At 38.0% G+C, this 23065-nt stretch overlaps 1 protein-coding gene across 6 annotated transcripts in view; it reads left to right on the top strand.

The window, feature by feature from the left end:
• pou2f2a (POU class 2 homeobox 2a) overlaps nt 1-11310 on the top strand; it is a 92660-nt gene extending 81350 nt beyond the window's left edge. For 2 of the 6 annotated variants that reach the window (XM_038284443.1, XM_038284442.1), the window contains exons 4-16: nt 294-350; nt 1076-1195; nt 1347-1685; nt 1884-1989; nt 2295-2386; nt 2513-2668; nt 2758-2899; nt 3000-3148; nt 3928-4125; nt 4211-4434; nt 5309-5377; nt 5648-5721; nt 9587-9915. In XM_038284443.1, coding sequence (XP_038140371.1) covers nt 294-350; nt 1076-1195; nt 1347-1685; nt 1884-1989; nt 2295-2386; nt 2513-2668; nt 2758-2899; nt 3000-3148; nt 3928-4125; nt 4211-4434; nt 5309-5377; nt 5648-5721; nt 9587-9915 — 2055 coding nt within the window. Of the gene's footprint in view, nt 1-293; nt 351-1075; nt 1196-1346; nt 1686-1883; nt 1990-2294; nt 2387-2512; nt 2669-2757; nt 2900-2999; nt 3149-3927; nt 4126-4210; nt 4435-5308; nt 5378-5647; nt 5722-9586 lie in introns of all 6 variants that reach the window. The other 4 variants (XM_038284441.1, XM_038284440.1, XM_038284444.1 and 1 more) reach the window with 4 other exon arrangements.
• The last annotated feature ends 11755 nt before the right edge of the window (nt 11311-23065 follow it).

Raw genomic sequence — 23065 nt, 5'->3', positions numbered from 1 at the left:
TTTCATACTGAATAAATGAGAACAAATAAACCAGATTATATAGGTTTAAAGTTTGGGATTATCTTGCATTTAAATGATTTGAACAGAAAAAGATTGGTTACTCATAAATAAAAGCTAAAGTTGTTTATTCTGTAAAGTCTGCATGTTATCTGGTGTTAAATATATAAATAAAGATCCCAAAAGAAGATGCTTGTTCAGTCAGAAAAAAACATACATTTCAGTATTAGACACATGAAGTAATAAAAAATGGGTACTTTGTGTAATTTTGTGGTTGATTATTTTTATTCTTAAAGGTTCAGGCAATGAAAGTCAGTCCCTTTCCTCTCTCCCCAAACCTGAACAGCAGCAAGGTGAGTGAACTATTGTCAGTTACAGAGCTGCCTGTGCATGTCTCTGCGCAACTCTGCTTCAGTGTTTGTGCATCTTTTGTATCCTAACGTCACGCTGTAGACTTATTGACAGCATGGCTGCTTTAGCTTTGTGCTTAATTCTGAGCTTTGAATTCCTCTTTTGTTGCGTCAGGTTGACAATATGTCCGCCCTCCACCCAGTCTTCACTGTAAATAAATGCACCAAAGAGGAAAGCGTTAAGGCCTCTCTGCTGTCACTAATCCCAATGATAACCAAAGTAAATATACAACATTACTCATGTTACCAAGTAATGAATCTTCATTTTCATGTCAACGCTGATATGCAAATAAAACCCTGGAAGCTCAGGCTTCCAGTCCAAACATGCCTTGTCCTTGGAGAAAAAGATCATCTCTTTGTGCAGATTAAACATCGATTAGAGACAAATTTTAGCAATGTTTACATAATTCCTCCATTACTGACACATCACTTATGATTCATTAATCCAGAGATGGGGGATGTGGCGTCAACAACCATTTAATTCACTGTGCAGATTGAGCTCGCCCGGTTCAGTAGCTTGGCAGAACCAGTACTTGGCAAGGAATTTACTTGTTGACTCCACATCTCTCATCTCTGTCTGAATCGGCATCATTAGCTTGATAAAACACTTTTTCTGCACTATTTTTTCTTCTACATGTGTCCTTATATGCTCTTTGTCCTCATACCAGAATAAGATGGATGAGTGCTCAGAAATGTCTCCAGGCCTTCCTCCCTCTCACGGTCAGACTCCTTCACAGACAGCCCTGCAACACACTCAGCTCATGCTGACTGGCTCGCAGCTAGCAGGGGTAAGACTGACCAATATGCAGATATTCACTCTGCCATGCTTTTGTGTTGCTTGCTTCCCCTTTTCTGCTTTTTAAACACTTTTCTCTTCTTTAGCCTAACTCCTTGCTCCTTGTTCCTCTCTTCCTGCCTTCCTTTTTTGTTTTCCTCCAGCTGACAGCTTTGTTGCCGGCGCAGCAACAGCTGCTGCTGCAGCAGGCTCAGGCACAACTCCTGGCTGCCGCTGTGCAACAGTCCAATGCCGCCCATGCAGCTCATGCTGCTCATGCCGCAGCGCAGGCCAATCAGCAAGCTCAGGCAGCTGCAGCAGCAAATCAGCAAGCCCAGCAGCAACAGCAGCAGCAGCAGCAACAACAGCAGCAGCAGCAGCACACAGGACAGACAGGGCAGCAGGCTCAGTCCCAGGGACAGAGCACACAAGAGCAAAACCAAAGTGTCCCTCTCCCTCCGCCTCAGCTCACACTCTCTCAGCCTATCCAGCTCACAGCCCAGGTACTATCCACCAGTCCAAGTGTGGTGGAGACTTTCAATGGAACCACTTGTGTGTTTGAAGCAGTTTCCCCTGCATCCTATGTTTTCTGTTCACCCAGAGCTACTCCTTCTCGTTCATGGAAACATAACATTTCTGTTTGTTTGCAAATAAGAATAATTTTCTGCATTTTTATATGTATTTGGTTCTCTGTTGAACAGGACATTCAGCAGTTGCTGCAGCTTCAGCAGCTGGTGTTGGTGCCTGGTCACCCACTTCCATCTCCGGCCCAGTTTCTTCTCCCACAGGCACAGCAGGGCCAGCAAGGTGGGGAGTCTAAATCTTCTGATATATGCAGTGCCTCCTAAAATAACGTGCTTGTTAAACGTTTTCTCAGTGTGTCAGGATTTCAATTTTTTTTTTCACAAGTCCTTACTTCCCAGCAAGTTTGATTTTTACAAAAAAAAAGGCCTTTAAAAAAAAGAATTAAAAACCAAGTTTCAGTTTTCAGATTATTTTACCAGAAGATTAAAAACTTGATAAATTAAATTTAAGTTTCTGCTTTTAATCTGAAAGATTTCCCCATTTTTTATTTATTTATTAACAATTTATTGTACGTTCTTTTTGATCAGGACTCCTATCGACACCAAATCTTATTCCGCTACCTCAGCAAAACCAAGGGAGCCTCCTGTCTGCTCCAACTAGAATGGGACTCCAGTCACAGGTAGGAAACTTTTTCCCCAGCGTAAAATATAACCCCACTCCCTAAATAAGCACTGTGAAAACAAAACAAAAAAAACTCTCCCCTTCCTTTCTCATTTTCACTTTTATTTTCCTCATGTCCTGTCAGGTGCAGCGAGATAAGAGCATAGATGTGGCTGTTGGAGGAGGCATGACCACAGTGTCCTCTGTGACCTCTCACCCTGAGGAGCCCAGCGACCTGGAGGAGCTGGAACAGTTTGCCCGCACCTTCAAACAGAGACGCATCAAGCTGGGGTTCACACAGGTGAACAGAAGCCAAACTTGCGTCGGCAGTAAAGTGTCTTTATTTGTTTTAACTCGTGTTAAACAGTTTTTGTTGAACCTTTTCCACAGGGGGACGTAGGCCTAGCCATGGGGAAGCTGTATGGGAATGACTTCAGCCAAACCACCATTTCTCGCTTTGAGGCGCTTAACCTTAGCTTTAAGAACATGTGCAAGCTGAAGCCACTGTTGGAGAAGTGGCTCAATGATGCAGGTGGGCTCTAAAATTGCATTTAAAGTGAGACGTTCGCTCCATCTGACTGAGGATTGGTTCAAATGAAGCTGGGATATAAGGTTTGGATTTTTTCCTACAGAGACCATGTCCATAGACAGCACCCTGCCCAGTCCCAGCTCCCTGTCCTCTCCGTCTCTGGGCTTTGAGGGGGTTCCTGGTCGCAGGAGAAAGAAGAGAACCAGCATTGAGACAAATGTTCGTGTGGCCCTGGAGCGTTCATTCCTGACGGTGAGATATTTCATTATTATTCATAATCGATTCAGTTTTTTTAGGCAAATACCTGAACTCCTTACATGATATTTAATTCTTCATTAGCCAGTTTAAGGTTTTTTATTTATTTTATTCTTCCTATTATCTTAATTTGAAGCTATATAGATAGATATACCTACACTGCCTACACTGCAAAAAAGGAAATCTAATTAATTTTGTACATTTTTTTTAATTGAGCACATATGTGAGACACTTTTTCCAATGGAATAAGATAATTTGCTTTTAAAATAAGGGAAAAAACAACTGCGTTGTCATATTTCAAGTGCATAATATCTAATGATCTTATTTTAAATGCAAACATACTGATTCCATTGCCAAATCATCTTATTGAGCTGCTCGGATTAAGGTCAAACACCATATCTAGAAACTTTAGATCTTTTTATCAAACATGCAAAACAAAATCCACCCTACATTTGAGGTTCTGATCATACGTCTTTCTTCTCAGATACTTTTTCAATGTGTGCTCAGGTATCTTTAGCTTTTATTGTCAAAGAATCTTGCTTCATGCTGACTATAAACCACCATCATTAACAACATCCAAAGCATTTATTGGGAAATGTAAAAGTAGTAAACTGGTGCTCCACTAACATGAGAATGAAAAGTTATTTTATTTCTTATTTGTATTTTATTCATTCCTCTTTCAAAATGCCTGTAAAGTAGTGATATTTTTTTATGTACAGTCCAAGCTTACTGTATCTAGCACAGCTAAAAGAAACTGGACTTTTTTCCCCCTACAGAACCAGAAGCCTACCTCAGAGGAGATCCTGCTGATTGCTGAGCAGCTCAACATGGAGAAGGAGGTGATCCGAGTCTGGTTCTGCAACCGCCGGCAGAAAGAGAAGCGCATCAACCCCACCAGTGCCACCCCTCCGCTGCCCAGCCAGCCACCCACTGCCCCTCAAACGCACAAACCGCCCTGCTACAGCCCTCATATGGTGAATATCAGACCAAGGTCATTCTGTTTGCCACTTCTCCCACAGCCTCGAAGCATCTTCTCAATGTCCTTTCATTCTCTGGCAGATGTCGAGCCAGCTGTCGCAGGCCGTGACCAGCCTCAGCACAACGGTGACCACCATGTCCTCAATTTGCCCTCTGAGTTCCAGCCTCACCTCAACCCACCCCTCTCTCACCTCAGTCCACCCCCCTCTGAGCTCCACACCCTCCCCAGCGACTCCTCCTCCTCCTCCCCGCAGCACAGCCAGCCCCGCCACTCCCAGCCACAACACACTCAACCTAAACACAGGGTAAGAGGCGCGGGGCCCGTCACAGGACGCACAGCAAACCTTCTGCTTCTTTTTTGGGGCCTAAAAGAAGAATGTTTATCATGTCACCTACCAGTGTTTATGGCAGCAGAATGACAGTTTAATTGATTAAATAATTGATTAATTTATCTTTGAATAGAATAATCATACAATACATAAAAAATAAACATCTAGTGGTCTGAACATTGAAATAAACATTCTAGTTTTGACATTTATATTTTTAATAAGAAGTGCAGAGGCTCTTTGGGGTCCCCTGCTGGCCTGGAGCCCTGAGCTGCAGCTTAACTTGCTGTGATGTAATAGATTTAAGGAGCAGCTCAGTTATATTGCAAAATTCCTCATGTCTATCAGTAAAGAGGCAACTATAGGTTTTTTGCCTTTTTTTTTTTGTTTAATATCAAAGTTCGAAAAAGGTCAAATAGCATGCGTCAGCAGTTTCCGTAGAAAATATTTCTAATTCTGAATAATTTTTTTTTTTTTACCAACTTTCATAGAACCAAATATCAAGTGTAACTCAGTGTATAAGATGCATTCATCTCATATTTTATAACAAAAAAAACTATATTTTTTAATGTATTGTTTAAGGTTGTTTCCTTTTGCAAACTTCCCAGTAACCAGTTATTACAACAGGGACATTAAACCAACACTGCTGCATCACAAAGCCACATTTTCATAATAGTAATCCCTATTTTTACTGCACAGCTCTATGATCAGTTCACCTGCAGTTTGTATTTAATTTTTCCATACCCACTACAAAATGTACACACACAGATATTCCAGCATGCCACTTCACACCTCAACTTCCTCTTCGCAGTTACACAATCTAACCGTGTGTTTCTGTGTGTTGGGTTGACAGCTTGTGGCGTATGGGTAAAAAGAACGGTGAAATGTCCAACTACATCACTGACTTTGCTGCAAATTTGAGGTAAGAACGCTGAACATATTACATGCATATTATGAGCAAGTTTGAATACTTCAGCTGTGTGTGTGTATTATCTGTGCTTAAACTGTAATGTTCTCCAGAGGTATGAACCCTTTCCTTCTTGCATTTCTAAGCCTTGTTTCATACAGCTGTCTGGATTAGTTTATCCTTTGTCTTTCCTTGCTACTAAATCTGCTTTTTTTCCCCCCTCACCTTTTTTCCTCTGCCCGTCTGTGTTTGTAAACATGCTTGCACATGCGCGTGCCGCATCAGGAACACTGTGATGGGAGTTAACACGGGGATGAACCAAGCCCTCCTCGGTAACAATCCCCTCGCTACTATCCAAGGTGTGTGTTTGTAAGAGAGGAAACAACTAAAAGGGGAGTTTAAAATAAAAGATGAACTGTCGAAATAAACATTCATATTTAAGAAGAATAGGATTTTTAAGCACTATATAAGAAATCTCATTTAAAAGTCTATATAGTGCTTTAAGAAATATATTCAAACTTAGTATATGGTGTTTGTCATGGTACGAACAAAAAGTTTCATGCACTTCATTGAGATTTAATTTCTTAGAACAACACAAAGTTGTCTACTTTGTACATTCACATTTTGGGGTAAATATCCGTCAGTTTTATACCTTTAGAGATTAAAATAGTATTTTGATTTTTTTTTTGCAACAGAAACTTAAGCTCTGTCAGGCTTGATGGGGACTGTTCATAAGAAGCGATATTCTAGCCTCCTTCTCAAGGCTTTAACTGAGCCACTTCAGCCAAAGCCACTACTGTTTAGCTCTGCTAATATTTGAACTCATCTGATCAGCAGGGTCTTGGCTTTTGTGAATTTTTACAGACGTCTTTCATTAGACTCTCTTTTTGACGCTCTCCCCCTAATGAATATGTAAAGTGCATGACTAATAGGCTTCCTATCAACACGCTCTTCCATTTAAGCGTAAGATCTCTGCAGCTTCTCTAGAATTATCGAGGGATTAAAGCTCTCCTTGCCCTGCCTGTCAGTTTCGGTGGGCAGCCAGGTGTTGGTGGGTTTGCAGGGAAGCTGTACTCTATCTGTTATTACGTGACGGACTGAGTACTCTGTAAAATGTTCAGCATGGGATATCGAACACCTATTTTTGATGTTACAACCACAAACTCCACTGAGGTCAGTGCTTTTTACAAACCAGCTCTAGCTGCAACACATTTGGAGTTCCTCTTCTGCCTTTGGACTTAAAAAAAAACAAAAACTTTGGCTTATTTTTTTTTCTGCAAAATAGCTTGATATATATTTATAAAGCATGGGAACATCTATTATTAAGTCTTGCTTAAGGTTCTCATTTGAATTTATGTTTGGGATTTGATTAGGCCATTTCAACACAGGAATCTACTTGAATCTATCAGATTCCTTAGGGGCTCTTACTGTTGAGCAATGCAGGCTGAGCAAGTTTTTGGTAGTGGAATTTTTCCTGAAGAAACCGGTGAGAAAAAAAAAACATATTTTTTTTATTTACATGTCCTTATGTAAACAGTCAAAGAAGCAGACATTGCAAATTTATTTCTATTTAATTCTACTGAAATATATTAAAAAAAAAATGAAAACTTGAAACTAAAAATGCTAGATTTTAAGCCAAATTCCAGGCCTGTATACATTTTGAGGTTTAGTTCAAACAAATAGTTAAATTAAGTGAATTAAGTTAAATGTAAAATTTTTGTTCCAGCGTTTGTCTAAAACTATTTGAAGGCTGTAGTTGTATTATAAGAAGATGTAGGAAAGTTTGAGAGGTATGAATGCTTCAGCAAGGCATTGTAAATAAACACATTGTCAGATTTTCCTCCTCTTAAGCAGTTACAGTCTTATGCACTCCCACACAGATGTGGACCTCAAAACGCACATGCACTTATAGAACATGACACATGAACATGACAGCCTCAGCAGCAGGACTCTCAACCAGCGTCAGTTTGACATAGAAGCTGTTTAATCAGCCGCTGTGGGCTTAGAGACAGAATTAAGAAGGGGGGGATGCATTAAAAGAAGAAGTGCGATGATGACTAATACGGTTACACACAGAGGGAGAATCAAGTCGCTCTGGTTGACTACCGACTGGAGACACGGATGAATAGGCACCCGAGTGTGTTTGCTCATCAACAGTGTGAAACAGCTGACACAGAGAGCGCGCTCAGTGGGAAATAAATAACTTATTTTTGATCAAATGTCGCCATCTACAACCATTAATCCATCCCAGCAAGTGTGTGTGCGTCTCTGTGACTGTGCTTACGCTCATGTGAGGGCTGCTGTTGCTGCTTGTCATCTTTTTAACTTTCTTTAGCCTTTCATCTGTTTTTTTATCAGTAAATAGGACATTTTGACTCTTTGAGTGAGAGAACAATCTGTTTTTAAAAGCCAATAAAGCGTGCAGCCGTAGGCGGTGTCGATTTAAGATTGTGAAACATTAGAGTAACTATCTAGAGATCAATATGTTGTTTTTAATGTTCTTAATAAAGTATGAATTATAACGTTTCAGAGCTTAATTTTGATGAACAATCACTCAAATCTTGACTAGAACTTGTTATCACATGCTTCATGTGTCTACTCTTGCTGTCTGGTATTCAATGAAGCTGTTTCCTGTTTTGGGTTAGTTTGGATAACCACATATATTACTGTTTTCTTACTGGCAGGGTAACAAATTAGGAAAAAAAAAAGTATTGGTTTATTTTTATTCTTTTAAATGTAGAAGTCTGAATCGTTCTTTCTTAGACTCAGACGTTTTATTTCTTCTTCCACAAGCTTTTTACACTATTTTTCTGTAATTTTGGCCCATTTCTTCTGACAGTACTTCATAACGGAGATGAGAGTTCGACTTTATGCTTCTTATATTTCAATTATATATTCAGTCAGTCTTTAACTTCCTGGTTGTTGTGTTGAAATGCTGCTTCAATATTTTCATAAAATGATCTTTCCCTACGACGGTTCAAAGTTAAAGTTAAGTTTGCAAGATTCATTTCTTTCCTCCAAATTTAACAAAGGGCGTTTATTTTTACAGACGTGTCATTATCTGTGCTTTGCAAAATTGCTAAACAGCAAAGTAATCTAAGTGGAAGTAACTGAACAGGAACGAAGTAATATACACATTTCTTATTGTTTTTATAATTTAAAAACAGAAACAATTTTGGCAGATGAACTTAGTTTATTCTTTAGTTTGTCACAGAATGTACAAACTACATGGTGATTCCCCTGTATCATCGGAGCAGGTCTTCACTCTCTCTTGTCAGAGAGTTCTGGTATTTTCATTGCATGGGGGGAAAAAATCATGTCAGTGAGTCATCTCGGGGGCCATATGCTAAAATATGTCAGATGAATCACTTTCTTAGATATTTATCTCCTTCCCACCATGAATAACTGTACATACAAGAAGAATCAAAGCATTGGTATGATACAGCTAGCGGCATGAAAGACAGAGCTGCACGGAATGACGTTCGATCCTTTTAAACTTATTTTTAATGTTCAAAACCTTGGTCTTTGCCATAAAGATAACACAGCTAAGATAGTTTGATATTAAAGAAAATATAAAACCATATTTAATTTTTTTTAAAAGACACCATAATTGAATGTAATTTTCTCTAACTTTGTCCCCATATGATACAAAGTTAGATAAATATCTTTAAAAGTGAATCTTTCTTAAAGTTAATAGGTTAATGTAATTGTAAATTACATTATTTACATTACTTAATTACATTATGTAAAAAAGAATTAAAATATTATGTTTACATTACATTATGTAATGATAAATTATACATGTAATGTAGATTGGTAAATTCACAAACACATTATTGTTTTTTTTAAATATTTAATAAAGTAGGAAATGAAGAATTAAATGCTGCATTAAATACTTTTATTTATAAAAGATAAATTAATTAAAACATGTATTTATTTATTTCACACTATATTTATTTGCATATTGATTTATAAATTTATCAATATTCTTCAGGTTTATGTTGCTTTACTGTAAGTTACTCAGTAGACATACATGACTAAAAGTGACAAAGATTTAAAGAAGAATAGAAGAACACAACTTGGGCTTTTATTGATTGGATAAACATTTGGTGATCTTACAGCGATTCACTGCAGGATCATATGGATCATGATGAAATTATTATAAATGCTCGAGCAAAAGATGCCATGAATAAAGGCTAATTTTCTCTTCCTTTCTTTCTCCAGCCCTAGCAGCCAGTGGTGGCCAGCTGCCTCTTTCCACTCTTGAGGGTGGCAGCAAGGTGATGCTGGGGACCTCTGGGGGTCAAGGAAGTGGGCTTCCCTCATCCCTCTTCCTTAACCACCCCACCCTCCTCCACATGGGTCAGAACCCGGGCGCTGGGCTGGTCAGCGCCGCTGTAGCCAAAGTCTCCCAGGCCTCGCCCTTCCCCTCAGCCAGCAGCATCAGCCCTACGCCCTGCTCTCCCTCTCCTTGCTCCAGCCCTGCCTCCTTCTGCTCCTCCAGCGAAATGGCACACAGCCCGTCCTCCCTGGGGGGGCCCAAGATCGAGTGACGGCATCTGGTGGGTCAGTCAGAGAGGAGCAGAAGGGATTAAACAAGAACCTCGCCTTCCACACCAAAGCTATCTTTTTCTCTCTCTTGTGCTCTTCTTCCGTTTTTCTGTTTATTTTTTTCCCAAAGTCTCTTTCTGTCTTTCTCTCCAAGTCTTTCTATGCCAAAAATACACAGAATGAAAGCGGAGAGGAGGAGGGAAAGAACTAAGAGAAGGGAAAAGGAGGAGAAAGAATGAAACCAAAAATCTTTATGTATCTTTTAACGGATGAAAAGGAGATAGCAACGGACATTTTCCTCTAATAACGCACGACATGCTACGTCTCTCTGAAGGAAAACAAACCATGACTCTGCAAAAAGCAGTGGAGGAGACGGCCTGTCCAAGTGCATAAACCAAAAATGACAAAAAGATTACTTTGACTATATGACAAAAAGAAATGGCAGCACGGACAAAGAAACAAAGAGGAGAACTATCCTTTTTTAAATGTCATTTTCCTAAAAGCTGCGGGTTTAAAAGAAGAAGAGGGGTAATAGGAGGAGGAGGAGGATACGTTTAAACCAAAAATTTTACCTGAGAAGGAGGTGGAGGAATACACAATGAGACAAAAAATATAAAACCAAAAAAAAAAAAAACAACGACAACCAAACCAAAATCACAAATACCAAAAATACGGAGAGAAAAGCTTTATTCAAAGGACGTGTAAATACTGAAGCTATCCAGGACCAGGACTCTACTGCTACTGCAACAAGCAAACACAAGCATATTAAACATGAAGAACCAGCCCATCCTGTCACTGACTCATTCCGTCTGTCACCTCATGTGTCTCTCACTGTTTTGTTTTTTCAATAATTTTGTAAAATAGCGGTAGTTTTGTGTATGATGTGTATTTGTGTCAGCTGGATGAGCATAAGAATGCATTCTTTTCTCTTAGATTACTTTTTAACAGTATTTTTTAAAGAAGTTTAGTTTTTTTTTTTTTTTTTACTATTTATTAGTGCTGTTACACATTTCAGCTCCTATTTATTGTTGTGTGCTATTGTAGTTTTAGCTCATCATTATCATTGCCATCACCTTTGTCCTTGTCATCACCATTGCTACGTATTCTGTTTGTAACGCTACTATCCGTGCAGAGGGACAGATGGCGAAAGTGATCCAGTCCTCACCAAGTGCCACTGGCTCGCAGATCGAGTCGAGTTCACTTTGCTTTAATTTCTGGGAGTGAATCCCTTCTATAGGAACTGGCTGAAAGTTTTTTTAAGCGCTTATTAAGACTGCCTGCCCCTAACTGTGAAAGATAAGGGATTAATGATGTAAAACACCAAATAATCCAGACATGCAAAGAAATCTTGTTAATAAATCTGTAAATTAAGTTGTATGTAAAAAAAAAAAAAAAAAGCTGGAATTATTAACATGGTATTGAACATCAGAGATAGCTGAATTATTTATTTTTATATATATATATATATATATATATATATATATATATATATATATATATATGTGTGTGTATATATATGTATATATATGTGTGTGTATATATATATATATATATATATATATATATATATATATATATATATATATATAGTTATTTATGTAGCAAAATTCAAAGTGCTTTACATGAAATGAGCAATAAAATGAAAGAGAAATAAAAGCATGAATTTAAGTATAGAATAAGTCAGTCTAAACAAAAGGGATTTTAAATTTTATCTAAAAGAACTTAGACTTTTAAAACATTTACAGTGTGGAGAAACTACTTGCATCCCCATGTGGTGTTTGCAACTTCTTTCACATAACTGGTTGTTAAATCTTCTTCAGTGTTCTGGGAGCATCTCTGATCTAATCTGACCTGATTCAAGGATTGAGTCACCTTAAAACCTCAGAGCTCTACAAATGGGTTCATAGGAAGTAAGTCAGGGATGCATTCAGAAGAATCGGGAACTAAAATAACCACAGCTATAGGATTTCCTTTACTTTTCATTTACATAGGTGGTAGTGTCATTTTACTGCCTTTTCATGGAATAAATCTTATACCTTGTCCTATTAGAGGCCATCGTGTTTGGGAGTCTAATTTCAGGTTTACTTTTTAGCTGGTTCTTTTAACTCATCGATCACAGGTGGAGGAGAAAACAATGTTCCTTCCACCTACAGATTATATTTGACCCTATCAGCATGTGTGTTCTTGCAGCGATCAGGCTATGAAGGTCTTCAGAAAACTCTTCGCTGTCAACTTTGCAAGCTTTTTGTGAAGAACACTTAAAATTGTAAAACTTTTAATCGACCATCAGGTAGGACTAAACAAGCCAATACTAATTTAGGCTTACAGAGGCCATGATTGCTTTTTAATACTCATCAGATTCAGCTATTTTCAGCTGTTATGCCCATTCCCAGCATCTTTCCTTTACGTGTTCAATACTCGTGTCATTCCACTTTATTACACATAACTTTATTACAGATTTTTCTTTGTATCTTTGGATTACTTGGATTGATACAGACACCTGATGTGAATTTCATCTCAATAGCACCATTAAAAATATTATTTACCGAGAAAAACATTTGACGTGTTCGGTACTTGTTGAGCCTGTTATTAGGACAGTCCGTGTCTAAACAAACATGCCCAAACTTTGCACGCTGAAAATGATGTTGAAGGTATGAAATGGGGCCTTTGATGGGAGATTTGAAGGAATAACCGTTGAGGGCTAAATAAGTCAATAAAGCCAAGTTTAGTCACAGCTTGCTCTCGTCCCTGCCTCGTCAATCAGCACAGCTCGCCTGACATCTGTACGTCTCGATGTATATGTCTGCTTCCATCATCGCTTCATCAGTCACATTTCACATGTCATTTTCCACCTCACACCTTTCATTAATCCTCAAATAGATACCAAAGCATTATATTCTTCTCGGGGCCTCAGCCGAGACGTAAACACAATAAAGACGCACCCGTGGGGGTGTTTTTTGGGGGAAGGGGCTAAGAACAGGATGCTGCCACTGCAAGGCCCTCCCCAGGTGAAATCCCCTCCAACCTAAAAGCTTTATTAAGGGGCTGATCTTTTACTCTGAACCCCACCCACACAACAAAGGGTAGTCACACTGTTTGTTTGTTGCTTTTTTTTTTTTTTAAGAGGATACCAAAAACAAATCAAACCAAAAAGAAGAACTCTCACTACCCAAGGAATGACTGAAGCAAACCAAATATAACCCGAACCAAATGTGGCTGGAGGGAGGAGGGGAGGAGGACCAGCAGGTATCTGCCTGTCCCTGAAACTGTGTAGCACTGATGGACGGATAAACAGACAGGCTGATGGATGAGAAGAAGAAAAGATGGCCTCCCTTCCTCTGCCTCCCTCTCTCCAGCTCAGCTCTCTGGTCCTGGATGGAGCTAAACGCAAATGACCTCACTGAACTGAAACCTGTTTTGATTTGAAAAATGTTCTATTTTGGTTCTGATTGGGTTTTTTTCTTTTTTTTCCCTCTCTGCTGTGTCTCTTGATGCCGTTTCATGTACTGTATTTTAGTGCTAATTACTTATTTGGAATAACGTACTCGCTAACTTACTTACTTACTTACTACAAGAGCTCCTTATTTTTTTCGTAGTTGTGCTAGAGATTTTTATCAAGTGGTAAATGAAAAAAAAAAAAATACTGCGAAAATTTTGCTTCCAGATTTTTATTAGCCTGCCCTGGCGGGGAGAAAAATAAACACAAAGGCCAAATTGAGCAGCATACCTTAAACTTGTCAAACCAAATACTGAAGCAAACCAAATTGTGCACGAGGACAAAGAAAACGGGTCAGTTTTTCAGAGGCGTCTTCAGCTTATAAGTGTCAGTTGGAGGCTTAAAAATGAAGAATCAGGTCTGCAGTGATGTCTTGTTATTTTTGAGCCCAAAGATGTTAATCTGAACTACACTTTAAGATGCAGAGCTGTACTCGCAGCTTAGGCCTCGGTTTAGTTGACATGTTAGGAGTTGGACTCTATCCAAAGAATATTTGGTTTAATCCTCGCCGGGCCAAACAGTCGACACACGAGAATCGTTTCACGAACCAAGCTTTAGATGTGGAGGGGAGGGTTTACACCTTAAAGGTGAGACCTTTCCTCCACGTTGATTCTTAGACGGAATGTATCTGTTAGTGCTTCTATAGATTTTGTAGAAAAAAGATCTATGTTCTACTGCTTACTTATTGCTGATGTATTGAAAACTAAAAAACAAAAAAACACAAAAAAAAGACTTTGAGAACAAAAGATCCTTAAAACATTGATGATAACTTGATTTTAGACCAAAAATTTTAACTATCTCTCTTTAACTTTTATTTGGACTTTTTTTCCAATCATGACTTAGACTTTTGATTGTACTATTTATTCAGGGTTGATTTATTGCTTGTAATTCTATTTATTTGTTAATTTATTTCTAGAGGTGCTTTTCTGATCATGTGATGGGTTTGTAAAGGATTTTCTTATTTTACACCCCACTCTAAATTCATTTTTTTCAACCTACTAATACCAAAAATGCTTTTTAAAATCCTTTTAGTCCAACAGTGTAACCACCGTAAAAGTATGTAAAAAGCCTTAAACTAGTTTAATATTTTACTGTAATAATAATCATTCATTTGAACACAAATGTTAGATGAGGAAAACACCAAATGTTAAAACGTATGGCTTTTTAAAAATATTATTGTTGGAAAAAATGTGGACAATCCCTTTAAAAATCCACATATTTAAATCATTTTATCACGAGTTGCTTGATTTTTAGGTTGTTCACAGAAGCCATTTCTTTAGGCCACCTCTTTTAAAAATTAGAAACACAAGGGGATGCGCCATTTGGTTAAGGAAGGTGGGTTATTCTTCATGAGTCATAAAAGTAGCATCAAGAAAACCCCTAACATTGCCCACATCACCAGTCAGGGCAATTAATAAACAGTTTTAATGCATATTAAAATGTTAAAAGGCTGAAAGAATCTTAATCAAAATCATTCAAACACCAGGTTTGGTATGAAACAAGGGATACATATATAACGAAATCTGATATCATTGGCCATATAACTAAATATGGTCCTTCAGCTGGATAATGAGGCCCAAACTCAACACAAAACAACAGTTTAATGGTCCCACAGAGACATAACCTCAGAAAAATGATCTTAAGGCTTTTTACAGATCTTTACCTGGTGTGTCTACAAATGTTGGTTGGAAATTTAAAGCAGCAGCACTGTTGGCAAAACACCCGATGAGCTTTTTGGCACATCAAAGTTGACATTTTAGATTTCCCTAACTTACACTCTCTCTTTGACCTCCTTGATGCTCACATTCTGATGAGTAAACATGAGAGCAGTTTGCCTGTCTCATCTTTGGGGTGAAACCTGTGTCACAGAGCTGCTTCTCTTTTTTTTGTATGCTCTCCAAAGAGGGGAGCAAATTAAAAGCTTTACTTTTACACCAAAAACCCAGAAGAGGAATATCAACACCGACAAAAATATGAAGTGTTTTTTATTCATGACAGAGACAACAGAAGGAGGCAAAGTCTCACATTACCCTCTCACTTCTTCTTCTGTACAGGTTTCTTCTGCTTTTTTTTTTTTATTATGTATCTTGTTTTGTTTCCACTTTTCTGTATGTTGATTTTACAATGATTTCTTTATCCTCCTGGATGTAAAAGAGAGATAGTTCATCATATACCTCATATTCTTTGATGATAAACCAAATAGATGAATGCTTTAAAACACGAGGTTCAGCTGCGGATCTGGGTCCTGGTATGGGTCCACGTGTAGGTCAGTGTGTTTGCTTGGTGAGGCTCGGAGTCAACGCTCCAGGCTCCTCACAGCTTCACACTGTTACCCGCACTTGGAGCACAGCCCTTTCCACACATCTGAGCCTCGCTGCTTCCTCCCTGTCAAACATGGACTGTGGGCTTGATGCTGCTCTTTGACACACATCTCAGATGGAGTCTGGATCTGGGTCCTCCTCAGAGCAGTCTTATCACCAAAGCTGCCCCCTCTCAGGTTCCTCACGCCTGATGAAGGGGTTTGTTGTTCAGTTTGATGTCCGCATGTATCAGGGAGCAGCTGACGCTGAGGTAACTAGGTGACATGTACAGACAGTCATGTGTATGTGTGTGCTGAGAACGTGGAAGCTGGAGGGAGAGAGGAGCATGTAAAGAAAACGTCTGGATTCTCAGTGTTTTGCTCCTTTTCTCCATTTTCATTTGAGGGGAAAGAAGAGCGACTCTGCTGTGCAACTCAGGGTTTGGTGGACTTGGTGCACAGTGCAGGACTATTTGGTGGGGATACCCCACTAAGCGAATGATACCAAAGTTTATGCCCCACCATTGATCCTGCACTAAGTGCATGCACGCTAAAATCTTAATATTGGCAGAGAGTTCTCTCAATTTACTCAGTTTGCCTTTTCTTCATGAAAGCAGCATGGTTTGTTTTACCCTAGTTCCATGAAACATACCCTATATTACAACTTCACGGTTAAGATATTTAGAGGAGGGTTGCTTTTAGTATATTAGCACAAAGACTGGAAGGAAAAACACCTTTAACCTTATATCAGCATAAATTACCTCTCCCAAATGTTGCATTTAAACTGAGATATCAGATATGTGTCCAGCTGTGTTTTAGGGGGGTAACACATTGTCAAGTAATAATACCATGTCTAAAAATGTTTTCAGATCCAAAGTAAAATGTGAAACCTAGTCCACTGAGTCAAAATAACATTAGAAATGAGGAAATCTCTTCATGCAGTTAAGAAAATGATTCACACAGATTTCCTTCTGGATTTAATTATGCTAGAAAACTTGCTTATTGATGGTGTACAGGTGCAAACTTGTAAAGATTCTCATAGTTGTGCTGCTCGAGTTAAAAGCACTCAGATTACACAGTATTTGCAATAGGTTTTGAAAAAAATTATCTTGGTTGATCTGTGCTCCAAATGCAGGTCAGAACAGCAGGAAATGCTAGAAACTACTAGAAACTGTACATGTGGATAGAATAACAGCCTGTCCATCAGCCTGCTGGATAATCAAACAGGCATCATCAATGTATCAGACTTCCAGCATTACTCCTTAAAGAGAAGAATGATATAGGTATATTTCAGGGGGGTTGGATATGATCATGTTTTGGATTTTGCTTGTTCTATTCCTTATGACGTATTAGTTAAAATGGATTCAAACTTGTTATTTTGCTCCTCAAGTTGTCAAGCAGCAGCCATGCTTGCTTTTGAGGATTGGGTTTGTAGAGAAAGCATAAGCTTTTTAAGTCACAATGATAACTTTAGGGGGAATTCCAATCCTGTTTTCCAAGCTCCAATATTCCAGCTCCTTCCAAACAACACATCCTTCTTTGGTTGGAATTTTGTCTTCTAAACAAACCTATTCAGTTAAACGGAATAGGCAATAAGTCCAATGCAATTTAAGTGTGCTTTAGAAGTCTACATCCGAAATGAAGCAAACGTTCACGTCTGTTGTTATAATATCAATACCATTGGTGTTATTGAATTATATAGCCAGTTGTTGCAATTTATCATTATTGATTATTTTAGGTTATTTCCCTTTATATTTGTCAGCATCTGCTGTTTAAGATGTAAAATCACCTGCTGGATACAGACTCATTCTGCAAATCTGTTTTGATGGCTTCCTAAAAACATTATTCCTATTCTTTGAGATGCTCATAAAAAGACAGAACTGTGGGAGATTAGTACAACCGTTATTGCGATACTATTGTTAAATGTTGCAGTTACTTTTTTTTAATCCAAATTAGCTCCAATTCTCCTCAATCTTTTCTCTAAATATTGCATCTACATGATATCACCAAACCTTTCTGTTCCTGCAATCTGGATAACTGAATTATATGCTATTTTATCTCTACTAATCTGCCCAGCTAAGAAAATATATATTGTTTGCAAGTAAAGATGGAAGGTAATGCTTTCTTAAATGTAACATTATAACAAATATTAAATCTAAGTAGTTATTTTGACTTAAATACTAATAAATGAAAGATGACTGGAAGATGTTTAACCCCAAACAACCAGGGATTGCTTCCTGGTGAAAGAAGCCACTCGTTTCAGAGGCTCACCTAATTTGTCATCAGCATGTTAAGGTCTAATTTATGGATAACAAAAAAAAGACCACAGAAAAAAGAAAACTGTGATATTAGCTATTCTGTCGTGAAATGAAAGGTGCAAGTGAACCAGAAAAAAATGAGTAATCTTGATAATGAATCTGCCTGACAAACTGTGTGAAAATAGGTTCAGGTTGTGACAAGAGGAAGAGGAGAAGAAGGAGAAGGTGTGCAGTCGTGATGGCACATGCTTGAGGCAAACAAAATGGTCTGAATCAGCAGTGATTCATAATTTCCATCTTGTTTAGGCAGAGGAAAGCTAACTCCTCCATCTGTTTCCAGTCTTTGTGCTAAGCTAAGCTAAACAACCACGACACTTTGTGTCAGTGCACCCCCCACCATTAAAACTAGAAGTATTCCTTCAGAAAGAAAAGATTATAACATGTAGAGAAGCAGATTTCCAAAGTGTAGCATCATGACAGATATTTCCTCTATTTAAAAGAAAAGGGAAGGCAATCTGAGCAAAAAGGAACCCTCAACAAAGCTGCCACATCTTCCTCCACCCACTCTCATCCACAACTACACATCCTTCCTCTACTTCATCTCTTCTCTACTCTTCTCTCTTTCTCTTTTCTACAATACAGCTTTAGTCCAAAGGTTCTGCAGCAACACAGCAAAGCAAAGACAGATGTTAAAGATTAAAACCAAAGAGTTCCAACTTGATCCTGTTTTTAAACTCCAGCCCTCCATCCCTCACCTTTTCCCTGTCTGCCCTCCTTCGTCACCTAGTGAGCCGGTATTTGATGCATTAACCTCAGCGATCCAAAGGGAATAATAATAATAATAATTAAGATATTGATGATGATGATGAAATGTATATTTTTAAGTATTTGTCACTGGGGAAAAAAGTAACCTTAAGCTTCTCATGGTTGAGATGATGACAACGGTGATGATGATGATGATGGCGAAAAAGAAGTTTCTCTTGGTATCTTTGTAGCTGTTCAGATCCTTCTTAAGTTAATGTCTTTTTCTGCTCGTGCTGCCAGAGTACCGCTTTACACACCCCTCTCCCCGACCCCCCCCCCCCCCCCCCCCCCCCCCCCCCCCCCCCCCACTCTCATTCATCCCCCATGTTTGACCCTGATGTCTGCCTGTCTGAGTTTAACCCAGCGTTTGTCTGAGAGTTGCAAAACCTTCAGGACGGGGAAGTTTGGGATTTTCTCTGGTAGTTGGTTCATGTTTACAGTGAACAAGGAGGCTGTCACACCTGTGTGTGTGGTTAATGGGCGGGGTTTATTTTTGGTTGTTAAAGGAGAAATATATCCTTCTGTCCTCCTGGTAATAATGCATCTTGAATCATGATCAACTTCCCAGAACTTGTAGCTTTAACTCCCACCTCCCTGTCACATTAGTCAGGATGTTTTTCTTATTTCATACGTGTGTGTTTGGGTGTGTGTGTGTGCGTGCGTGTTTCCAGGTATGTATGGTGGCATTACCAATCCTTTTGTGTCTTTCCACCATGTGATCTGTCTGCCATCTGCACCCCCACCCCACCCCACCCCCCCTCCAAACCCTGTGGTAGCAACTTAGACTTTTAGTGTATTTATCTTGAAAACCAAAAAAAAAGAAAGAAAAAAGTAACTGCTTGTTCATTGTACAGTGTTGTTCATTTTAAGTCATTTTTGTAACTGAAAGTGTTTCATTCATCCAAATAAAACAGGAGACAAAAACTGTACAGAAGAACCCTCCCTCCGTCTTCGCCTCTTGTTTTCTTTCTGCCAAGCAGGGCCGTAACCAGGATTTTTGAAATACAGAGGTCCGAGTATTTGAGTGAGTGAGTGAGTGAGTGAGTGAGTGAGTGAGTGAGTGAGTGAGTGAGTGAGTGAGTGAGTGAATGAGTGAGTGTGTTATTATTATTATTGCTATGATTATGCTATATTATTATTGTTCTTTTTGTTATTAATATTGAATTATTATTACTACTATTATTATTGTCACCATCATCACCATGCATGTGCATGGCCCACTAAATGAGTCAAATGACTTGCAATCATATATCAGATTGTGGACTTTATTTATTTATTTATTTATTTATTTATTTAAACAAATGAGAATGCATGCTGACCTTTACACCAATCAAAGTCAGAACATCATATAGGTTGACATTTCTCTGAATTTAATAATAATAATAATAATAATAATAATAATAATAATAATAATAATAAACAAAAAAAAAGGGAAGATACTGAGGACATGACCTCGGTGTTCTCAGTGCTGGTTATGGGGCTGGTGCCAAGCTCTTAATTTTGTTGTGATGCTTTCCTCTTGATCCACAGGTTTTACATGGAGAACCTTATTGGTGAAACCGGATTCCCTTTATATGTTTAATGCCTCTTCATAACCACAAGAGGGCGCTGTTAGACTTCATATGTCTGTCTTTACAGGCCAGTCTGGCTACAGTTTCTTATCTGTTTGATATTGATTTCATGTTGACAGAAGGTACCACAAATCACTGCATCAGATGCTTACTTTCAAATGTTAGAATATCTCTAAAGTCTATTTCAATAGATCTAATCTGAACATTAGTCTATATGTCGCTGTCAGAAGTATTTCATCTTAAAATATGACTTCCTTTTTATCATTCTGGCATATTTTAAATCTTTAAACCAACTTTAAAATTGCACAAAAAAGTCTGAGCAGACACGTAAAGCAGAGATTTCAAATCATCATTTACCTTGTCATGATAAAAGAAAAGTTAGGCAAATCAAATTGGCTGTGTACTAAATTATCTTTAATACCCAAATTTATCTTTACTTGTTTTATTTGGTGTGCCACATCAAGAACGGTCAATCTTGAAGTAATCTTGAAATCACTTAGATGGAAACTGTCAGCATGAAGTAGGCGAGAGGATCTCAAAGAGCAACACACCATGCCCTGATTGGCAGGGATTTTCTGACAGAGGACCAGTCATTGACATTTTTCAGTCTGGAAAGTATTAGAAAAGTTGAGATTTTGGGACTCCAGTTAACCACATTGAGACCATTTTGAGCAAATGAAGTAAAGATGGACCAGTGGTTAATTTTCCCAGGAGTGTCTGACTGGCCAAAAAACAAGCGTCCGTCTTTAGACAGATATTTTCTTTAGTACAGATAGACAGACAGACAGACAGACAGACAGACAGACAGACAGACAGACAGACAGACAGACAGACAACATTGAAAAAAAGAAAATCAATTTGGTTTTCATTTTTTATGTTAATTTTTGTTCATATTTCAAAAGGAAATGCAGATATCATCTCTTCTTCTTTTAAGTAGATGTGTTAACTCACAGGTAAGGTAAATTAATTTGTGTTTGGGTGAAATTAATTGTGTAGACAGGCTACAAGATATAATGCAATTCCTGATAACCATGATGGGGTAATAAATAGAAATGACCTTTAAAGCAGTGAAAGAAACATTTGACTTTTCTTCTTTAGACACTCCTTTTTTCAGTTCAGCCCTGATTTACAGTTAGAAAGTTAGAGTAAAATTGTAGTCATGCAATTTAAGAAAAAAATTTACTGAAACACAATGTTGTATTTTGAGACTGAATGTCTTTGCTTTTAAAGTGTTTTTCATTGAATTGAAACTTTAGTTTGTTGAATTTCTTTTACAGCGTTTTTAAGTTGAAGCAGTGGAGCGTACATGAGCTAGTAGATGTCATTAACCACATCATCCACTATGCCAGACAGGGGAAACGGATATGGAAAAATGTAACACCAGCGGCACTGTATGCAAATTCAGCTTCTTTAGCTATTAGCTATATGTAGCAGAACTGTTAATATTGTTTTTTAATTATGACCTTATACATAATCATTAGACATTGATAATGACATCCACAAAGCTAAGCTATGCTCCATTAGGGCAGCTTAAAATGTTGTTAAATACATTTATGTTGGTCATTCCTGATGAATTTTGGTCTCACCATGTTGCTTTTCTTGTATAGAAAAAGTTTCTTTGCTCTTTCCTTGCAGACATCCAAACTTTTCATCCCAATTGTGCATTCTGAAGCACAAATGTCTACCTGCTGCCATGCCTGCACATGCTCTGCTCTGGTGGCAACCCTGCCTCCTAGTTGAATAGACTTTCAGACATGGTGATAAACTTAATCCTTGCCTCTGAAGCTCATTTAAAAATTGATGAGCAACAACTGTGTGGTCTGAAGTAAAAAATATTGCGAAAAGAAGAATGATTTCAAGCTCTTTCTGTGAAAACTATACAACTATGCTCATCTAATTCAGTCAGAATGACAGAGTGAAGTCCACGAGTGCCCTGTCTGTGTTAACAACTTGCTAATAAAAACATAATGGGAGGTCAAAAACTATGCTGTACTGCCATAAACCATGAAACCAATTTTAAATTTTGGTGAAAGAAAATGCAGGTGTCATGAAAGGAGTCTTGAATATTGTTACAGGAAGGGAAGGGATTTATTGAAAAGAAGTTAATATGAACTGGCAGGTGATCTAAAGGAGAAACAGCCAAAGGGATTGTTCAGAAACTCTGAAAAGAGAGACAGCTTTGCTTGTTTATGTGCTGAGATGAATGAGATTGATGAGGACTTACTGTAGGAGATGTGGATAACTGCTAGGGAGAGGTAAGCAGATCCGAGATTGAGGGTTGTGGGCTGTTGGGTGGCTAAGACAAAGAATTGCGGACCTGAAGCTGAAGATGGAGTTGCAATCCTGGTTTGACATGGCCTAGGATCCTACATCCTATATACTGTAATCGCACAGGTCATTTTTATTATTACTTTAACATAATTTTTTTTTAATGTAGCCTATATTTAGAAAAAGGAGATGAAATATATATATATATATATATATATATATATATATATATATATATATATATATATATATATATATATATATATATATATATATATATATATATATATATATATATATATATATATATATATATAAATTATTTTTTTTAAATCCCCCTTAAGGTTTCCTTATGTTTGTGAAGAAAAAACTTGTAAATGTAAGAGCCAAGTTAACTACTTGGGCTCTGCCCTTACAAGAAAAAAAGAAAATAAGCACATCCTGCTATTGTGTTTT

The sequence above is a fragment of the Cyprinodon tularosa genome, unplaced genomic scaffold (assembly GCF_016077235.1).
Source record: "Cyprinodon tularosa strain WSP-4 unplaced genomic scaffold, ASM1607723v1 ctg2, whole genome shotgun sequence".
Classification (NCBI taxonomy): domain Eukaryota; kingdom Metazoa; phylum Chordata; class Actinopteri; order Cyprinodontiformes; family Cyprinodontidae; genus Cyprinodon; species Cyprinodon tularosa.
The sequence above is the reverse complement of the archived record's forward strand: the minus strand, read 5'-3'. Positions and strand labels throughout refer to the sequence as shown.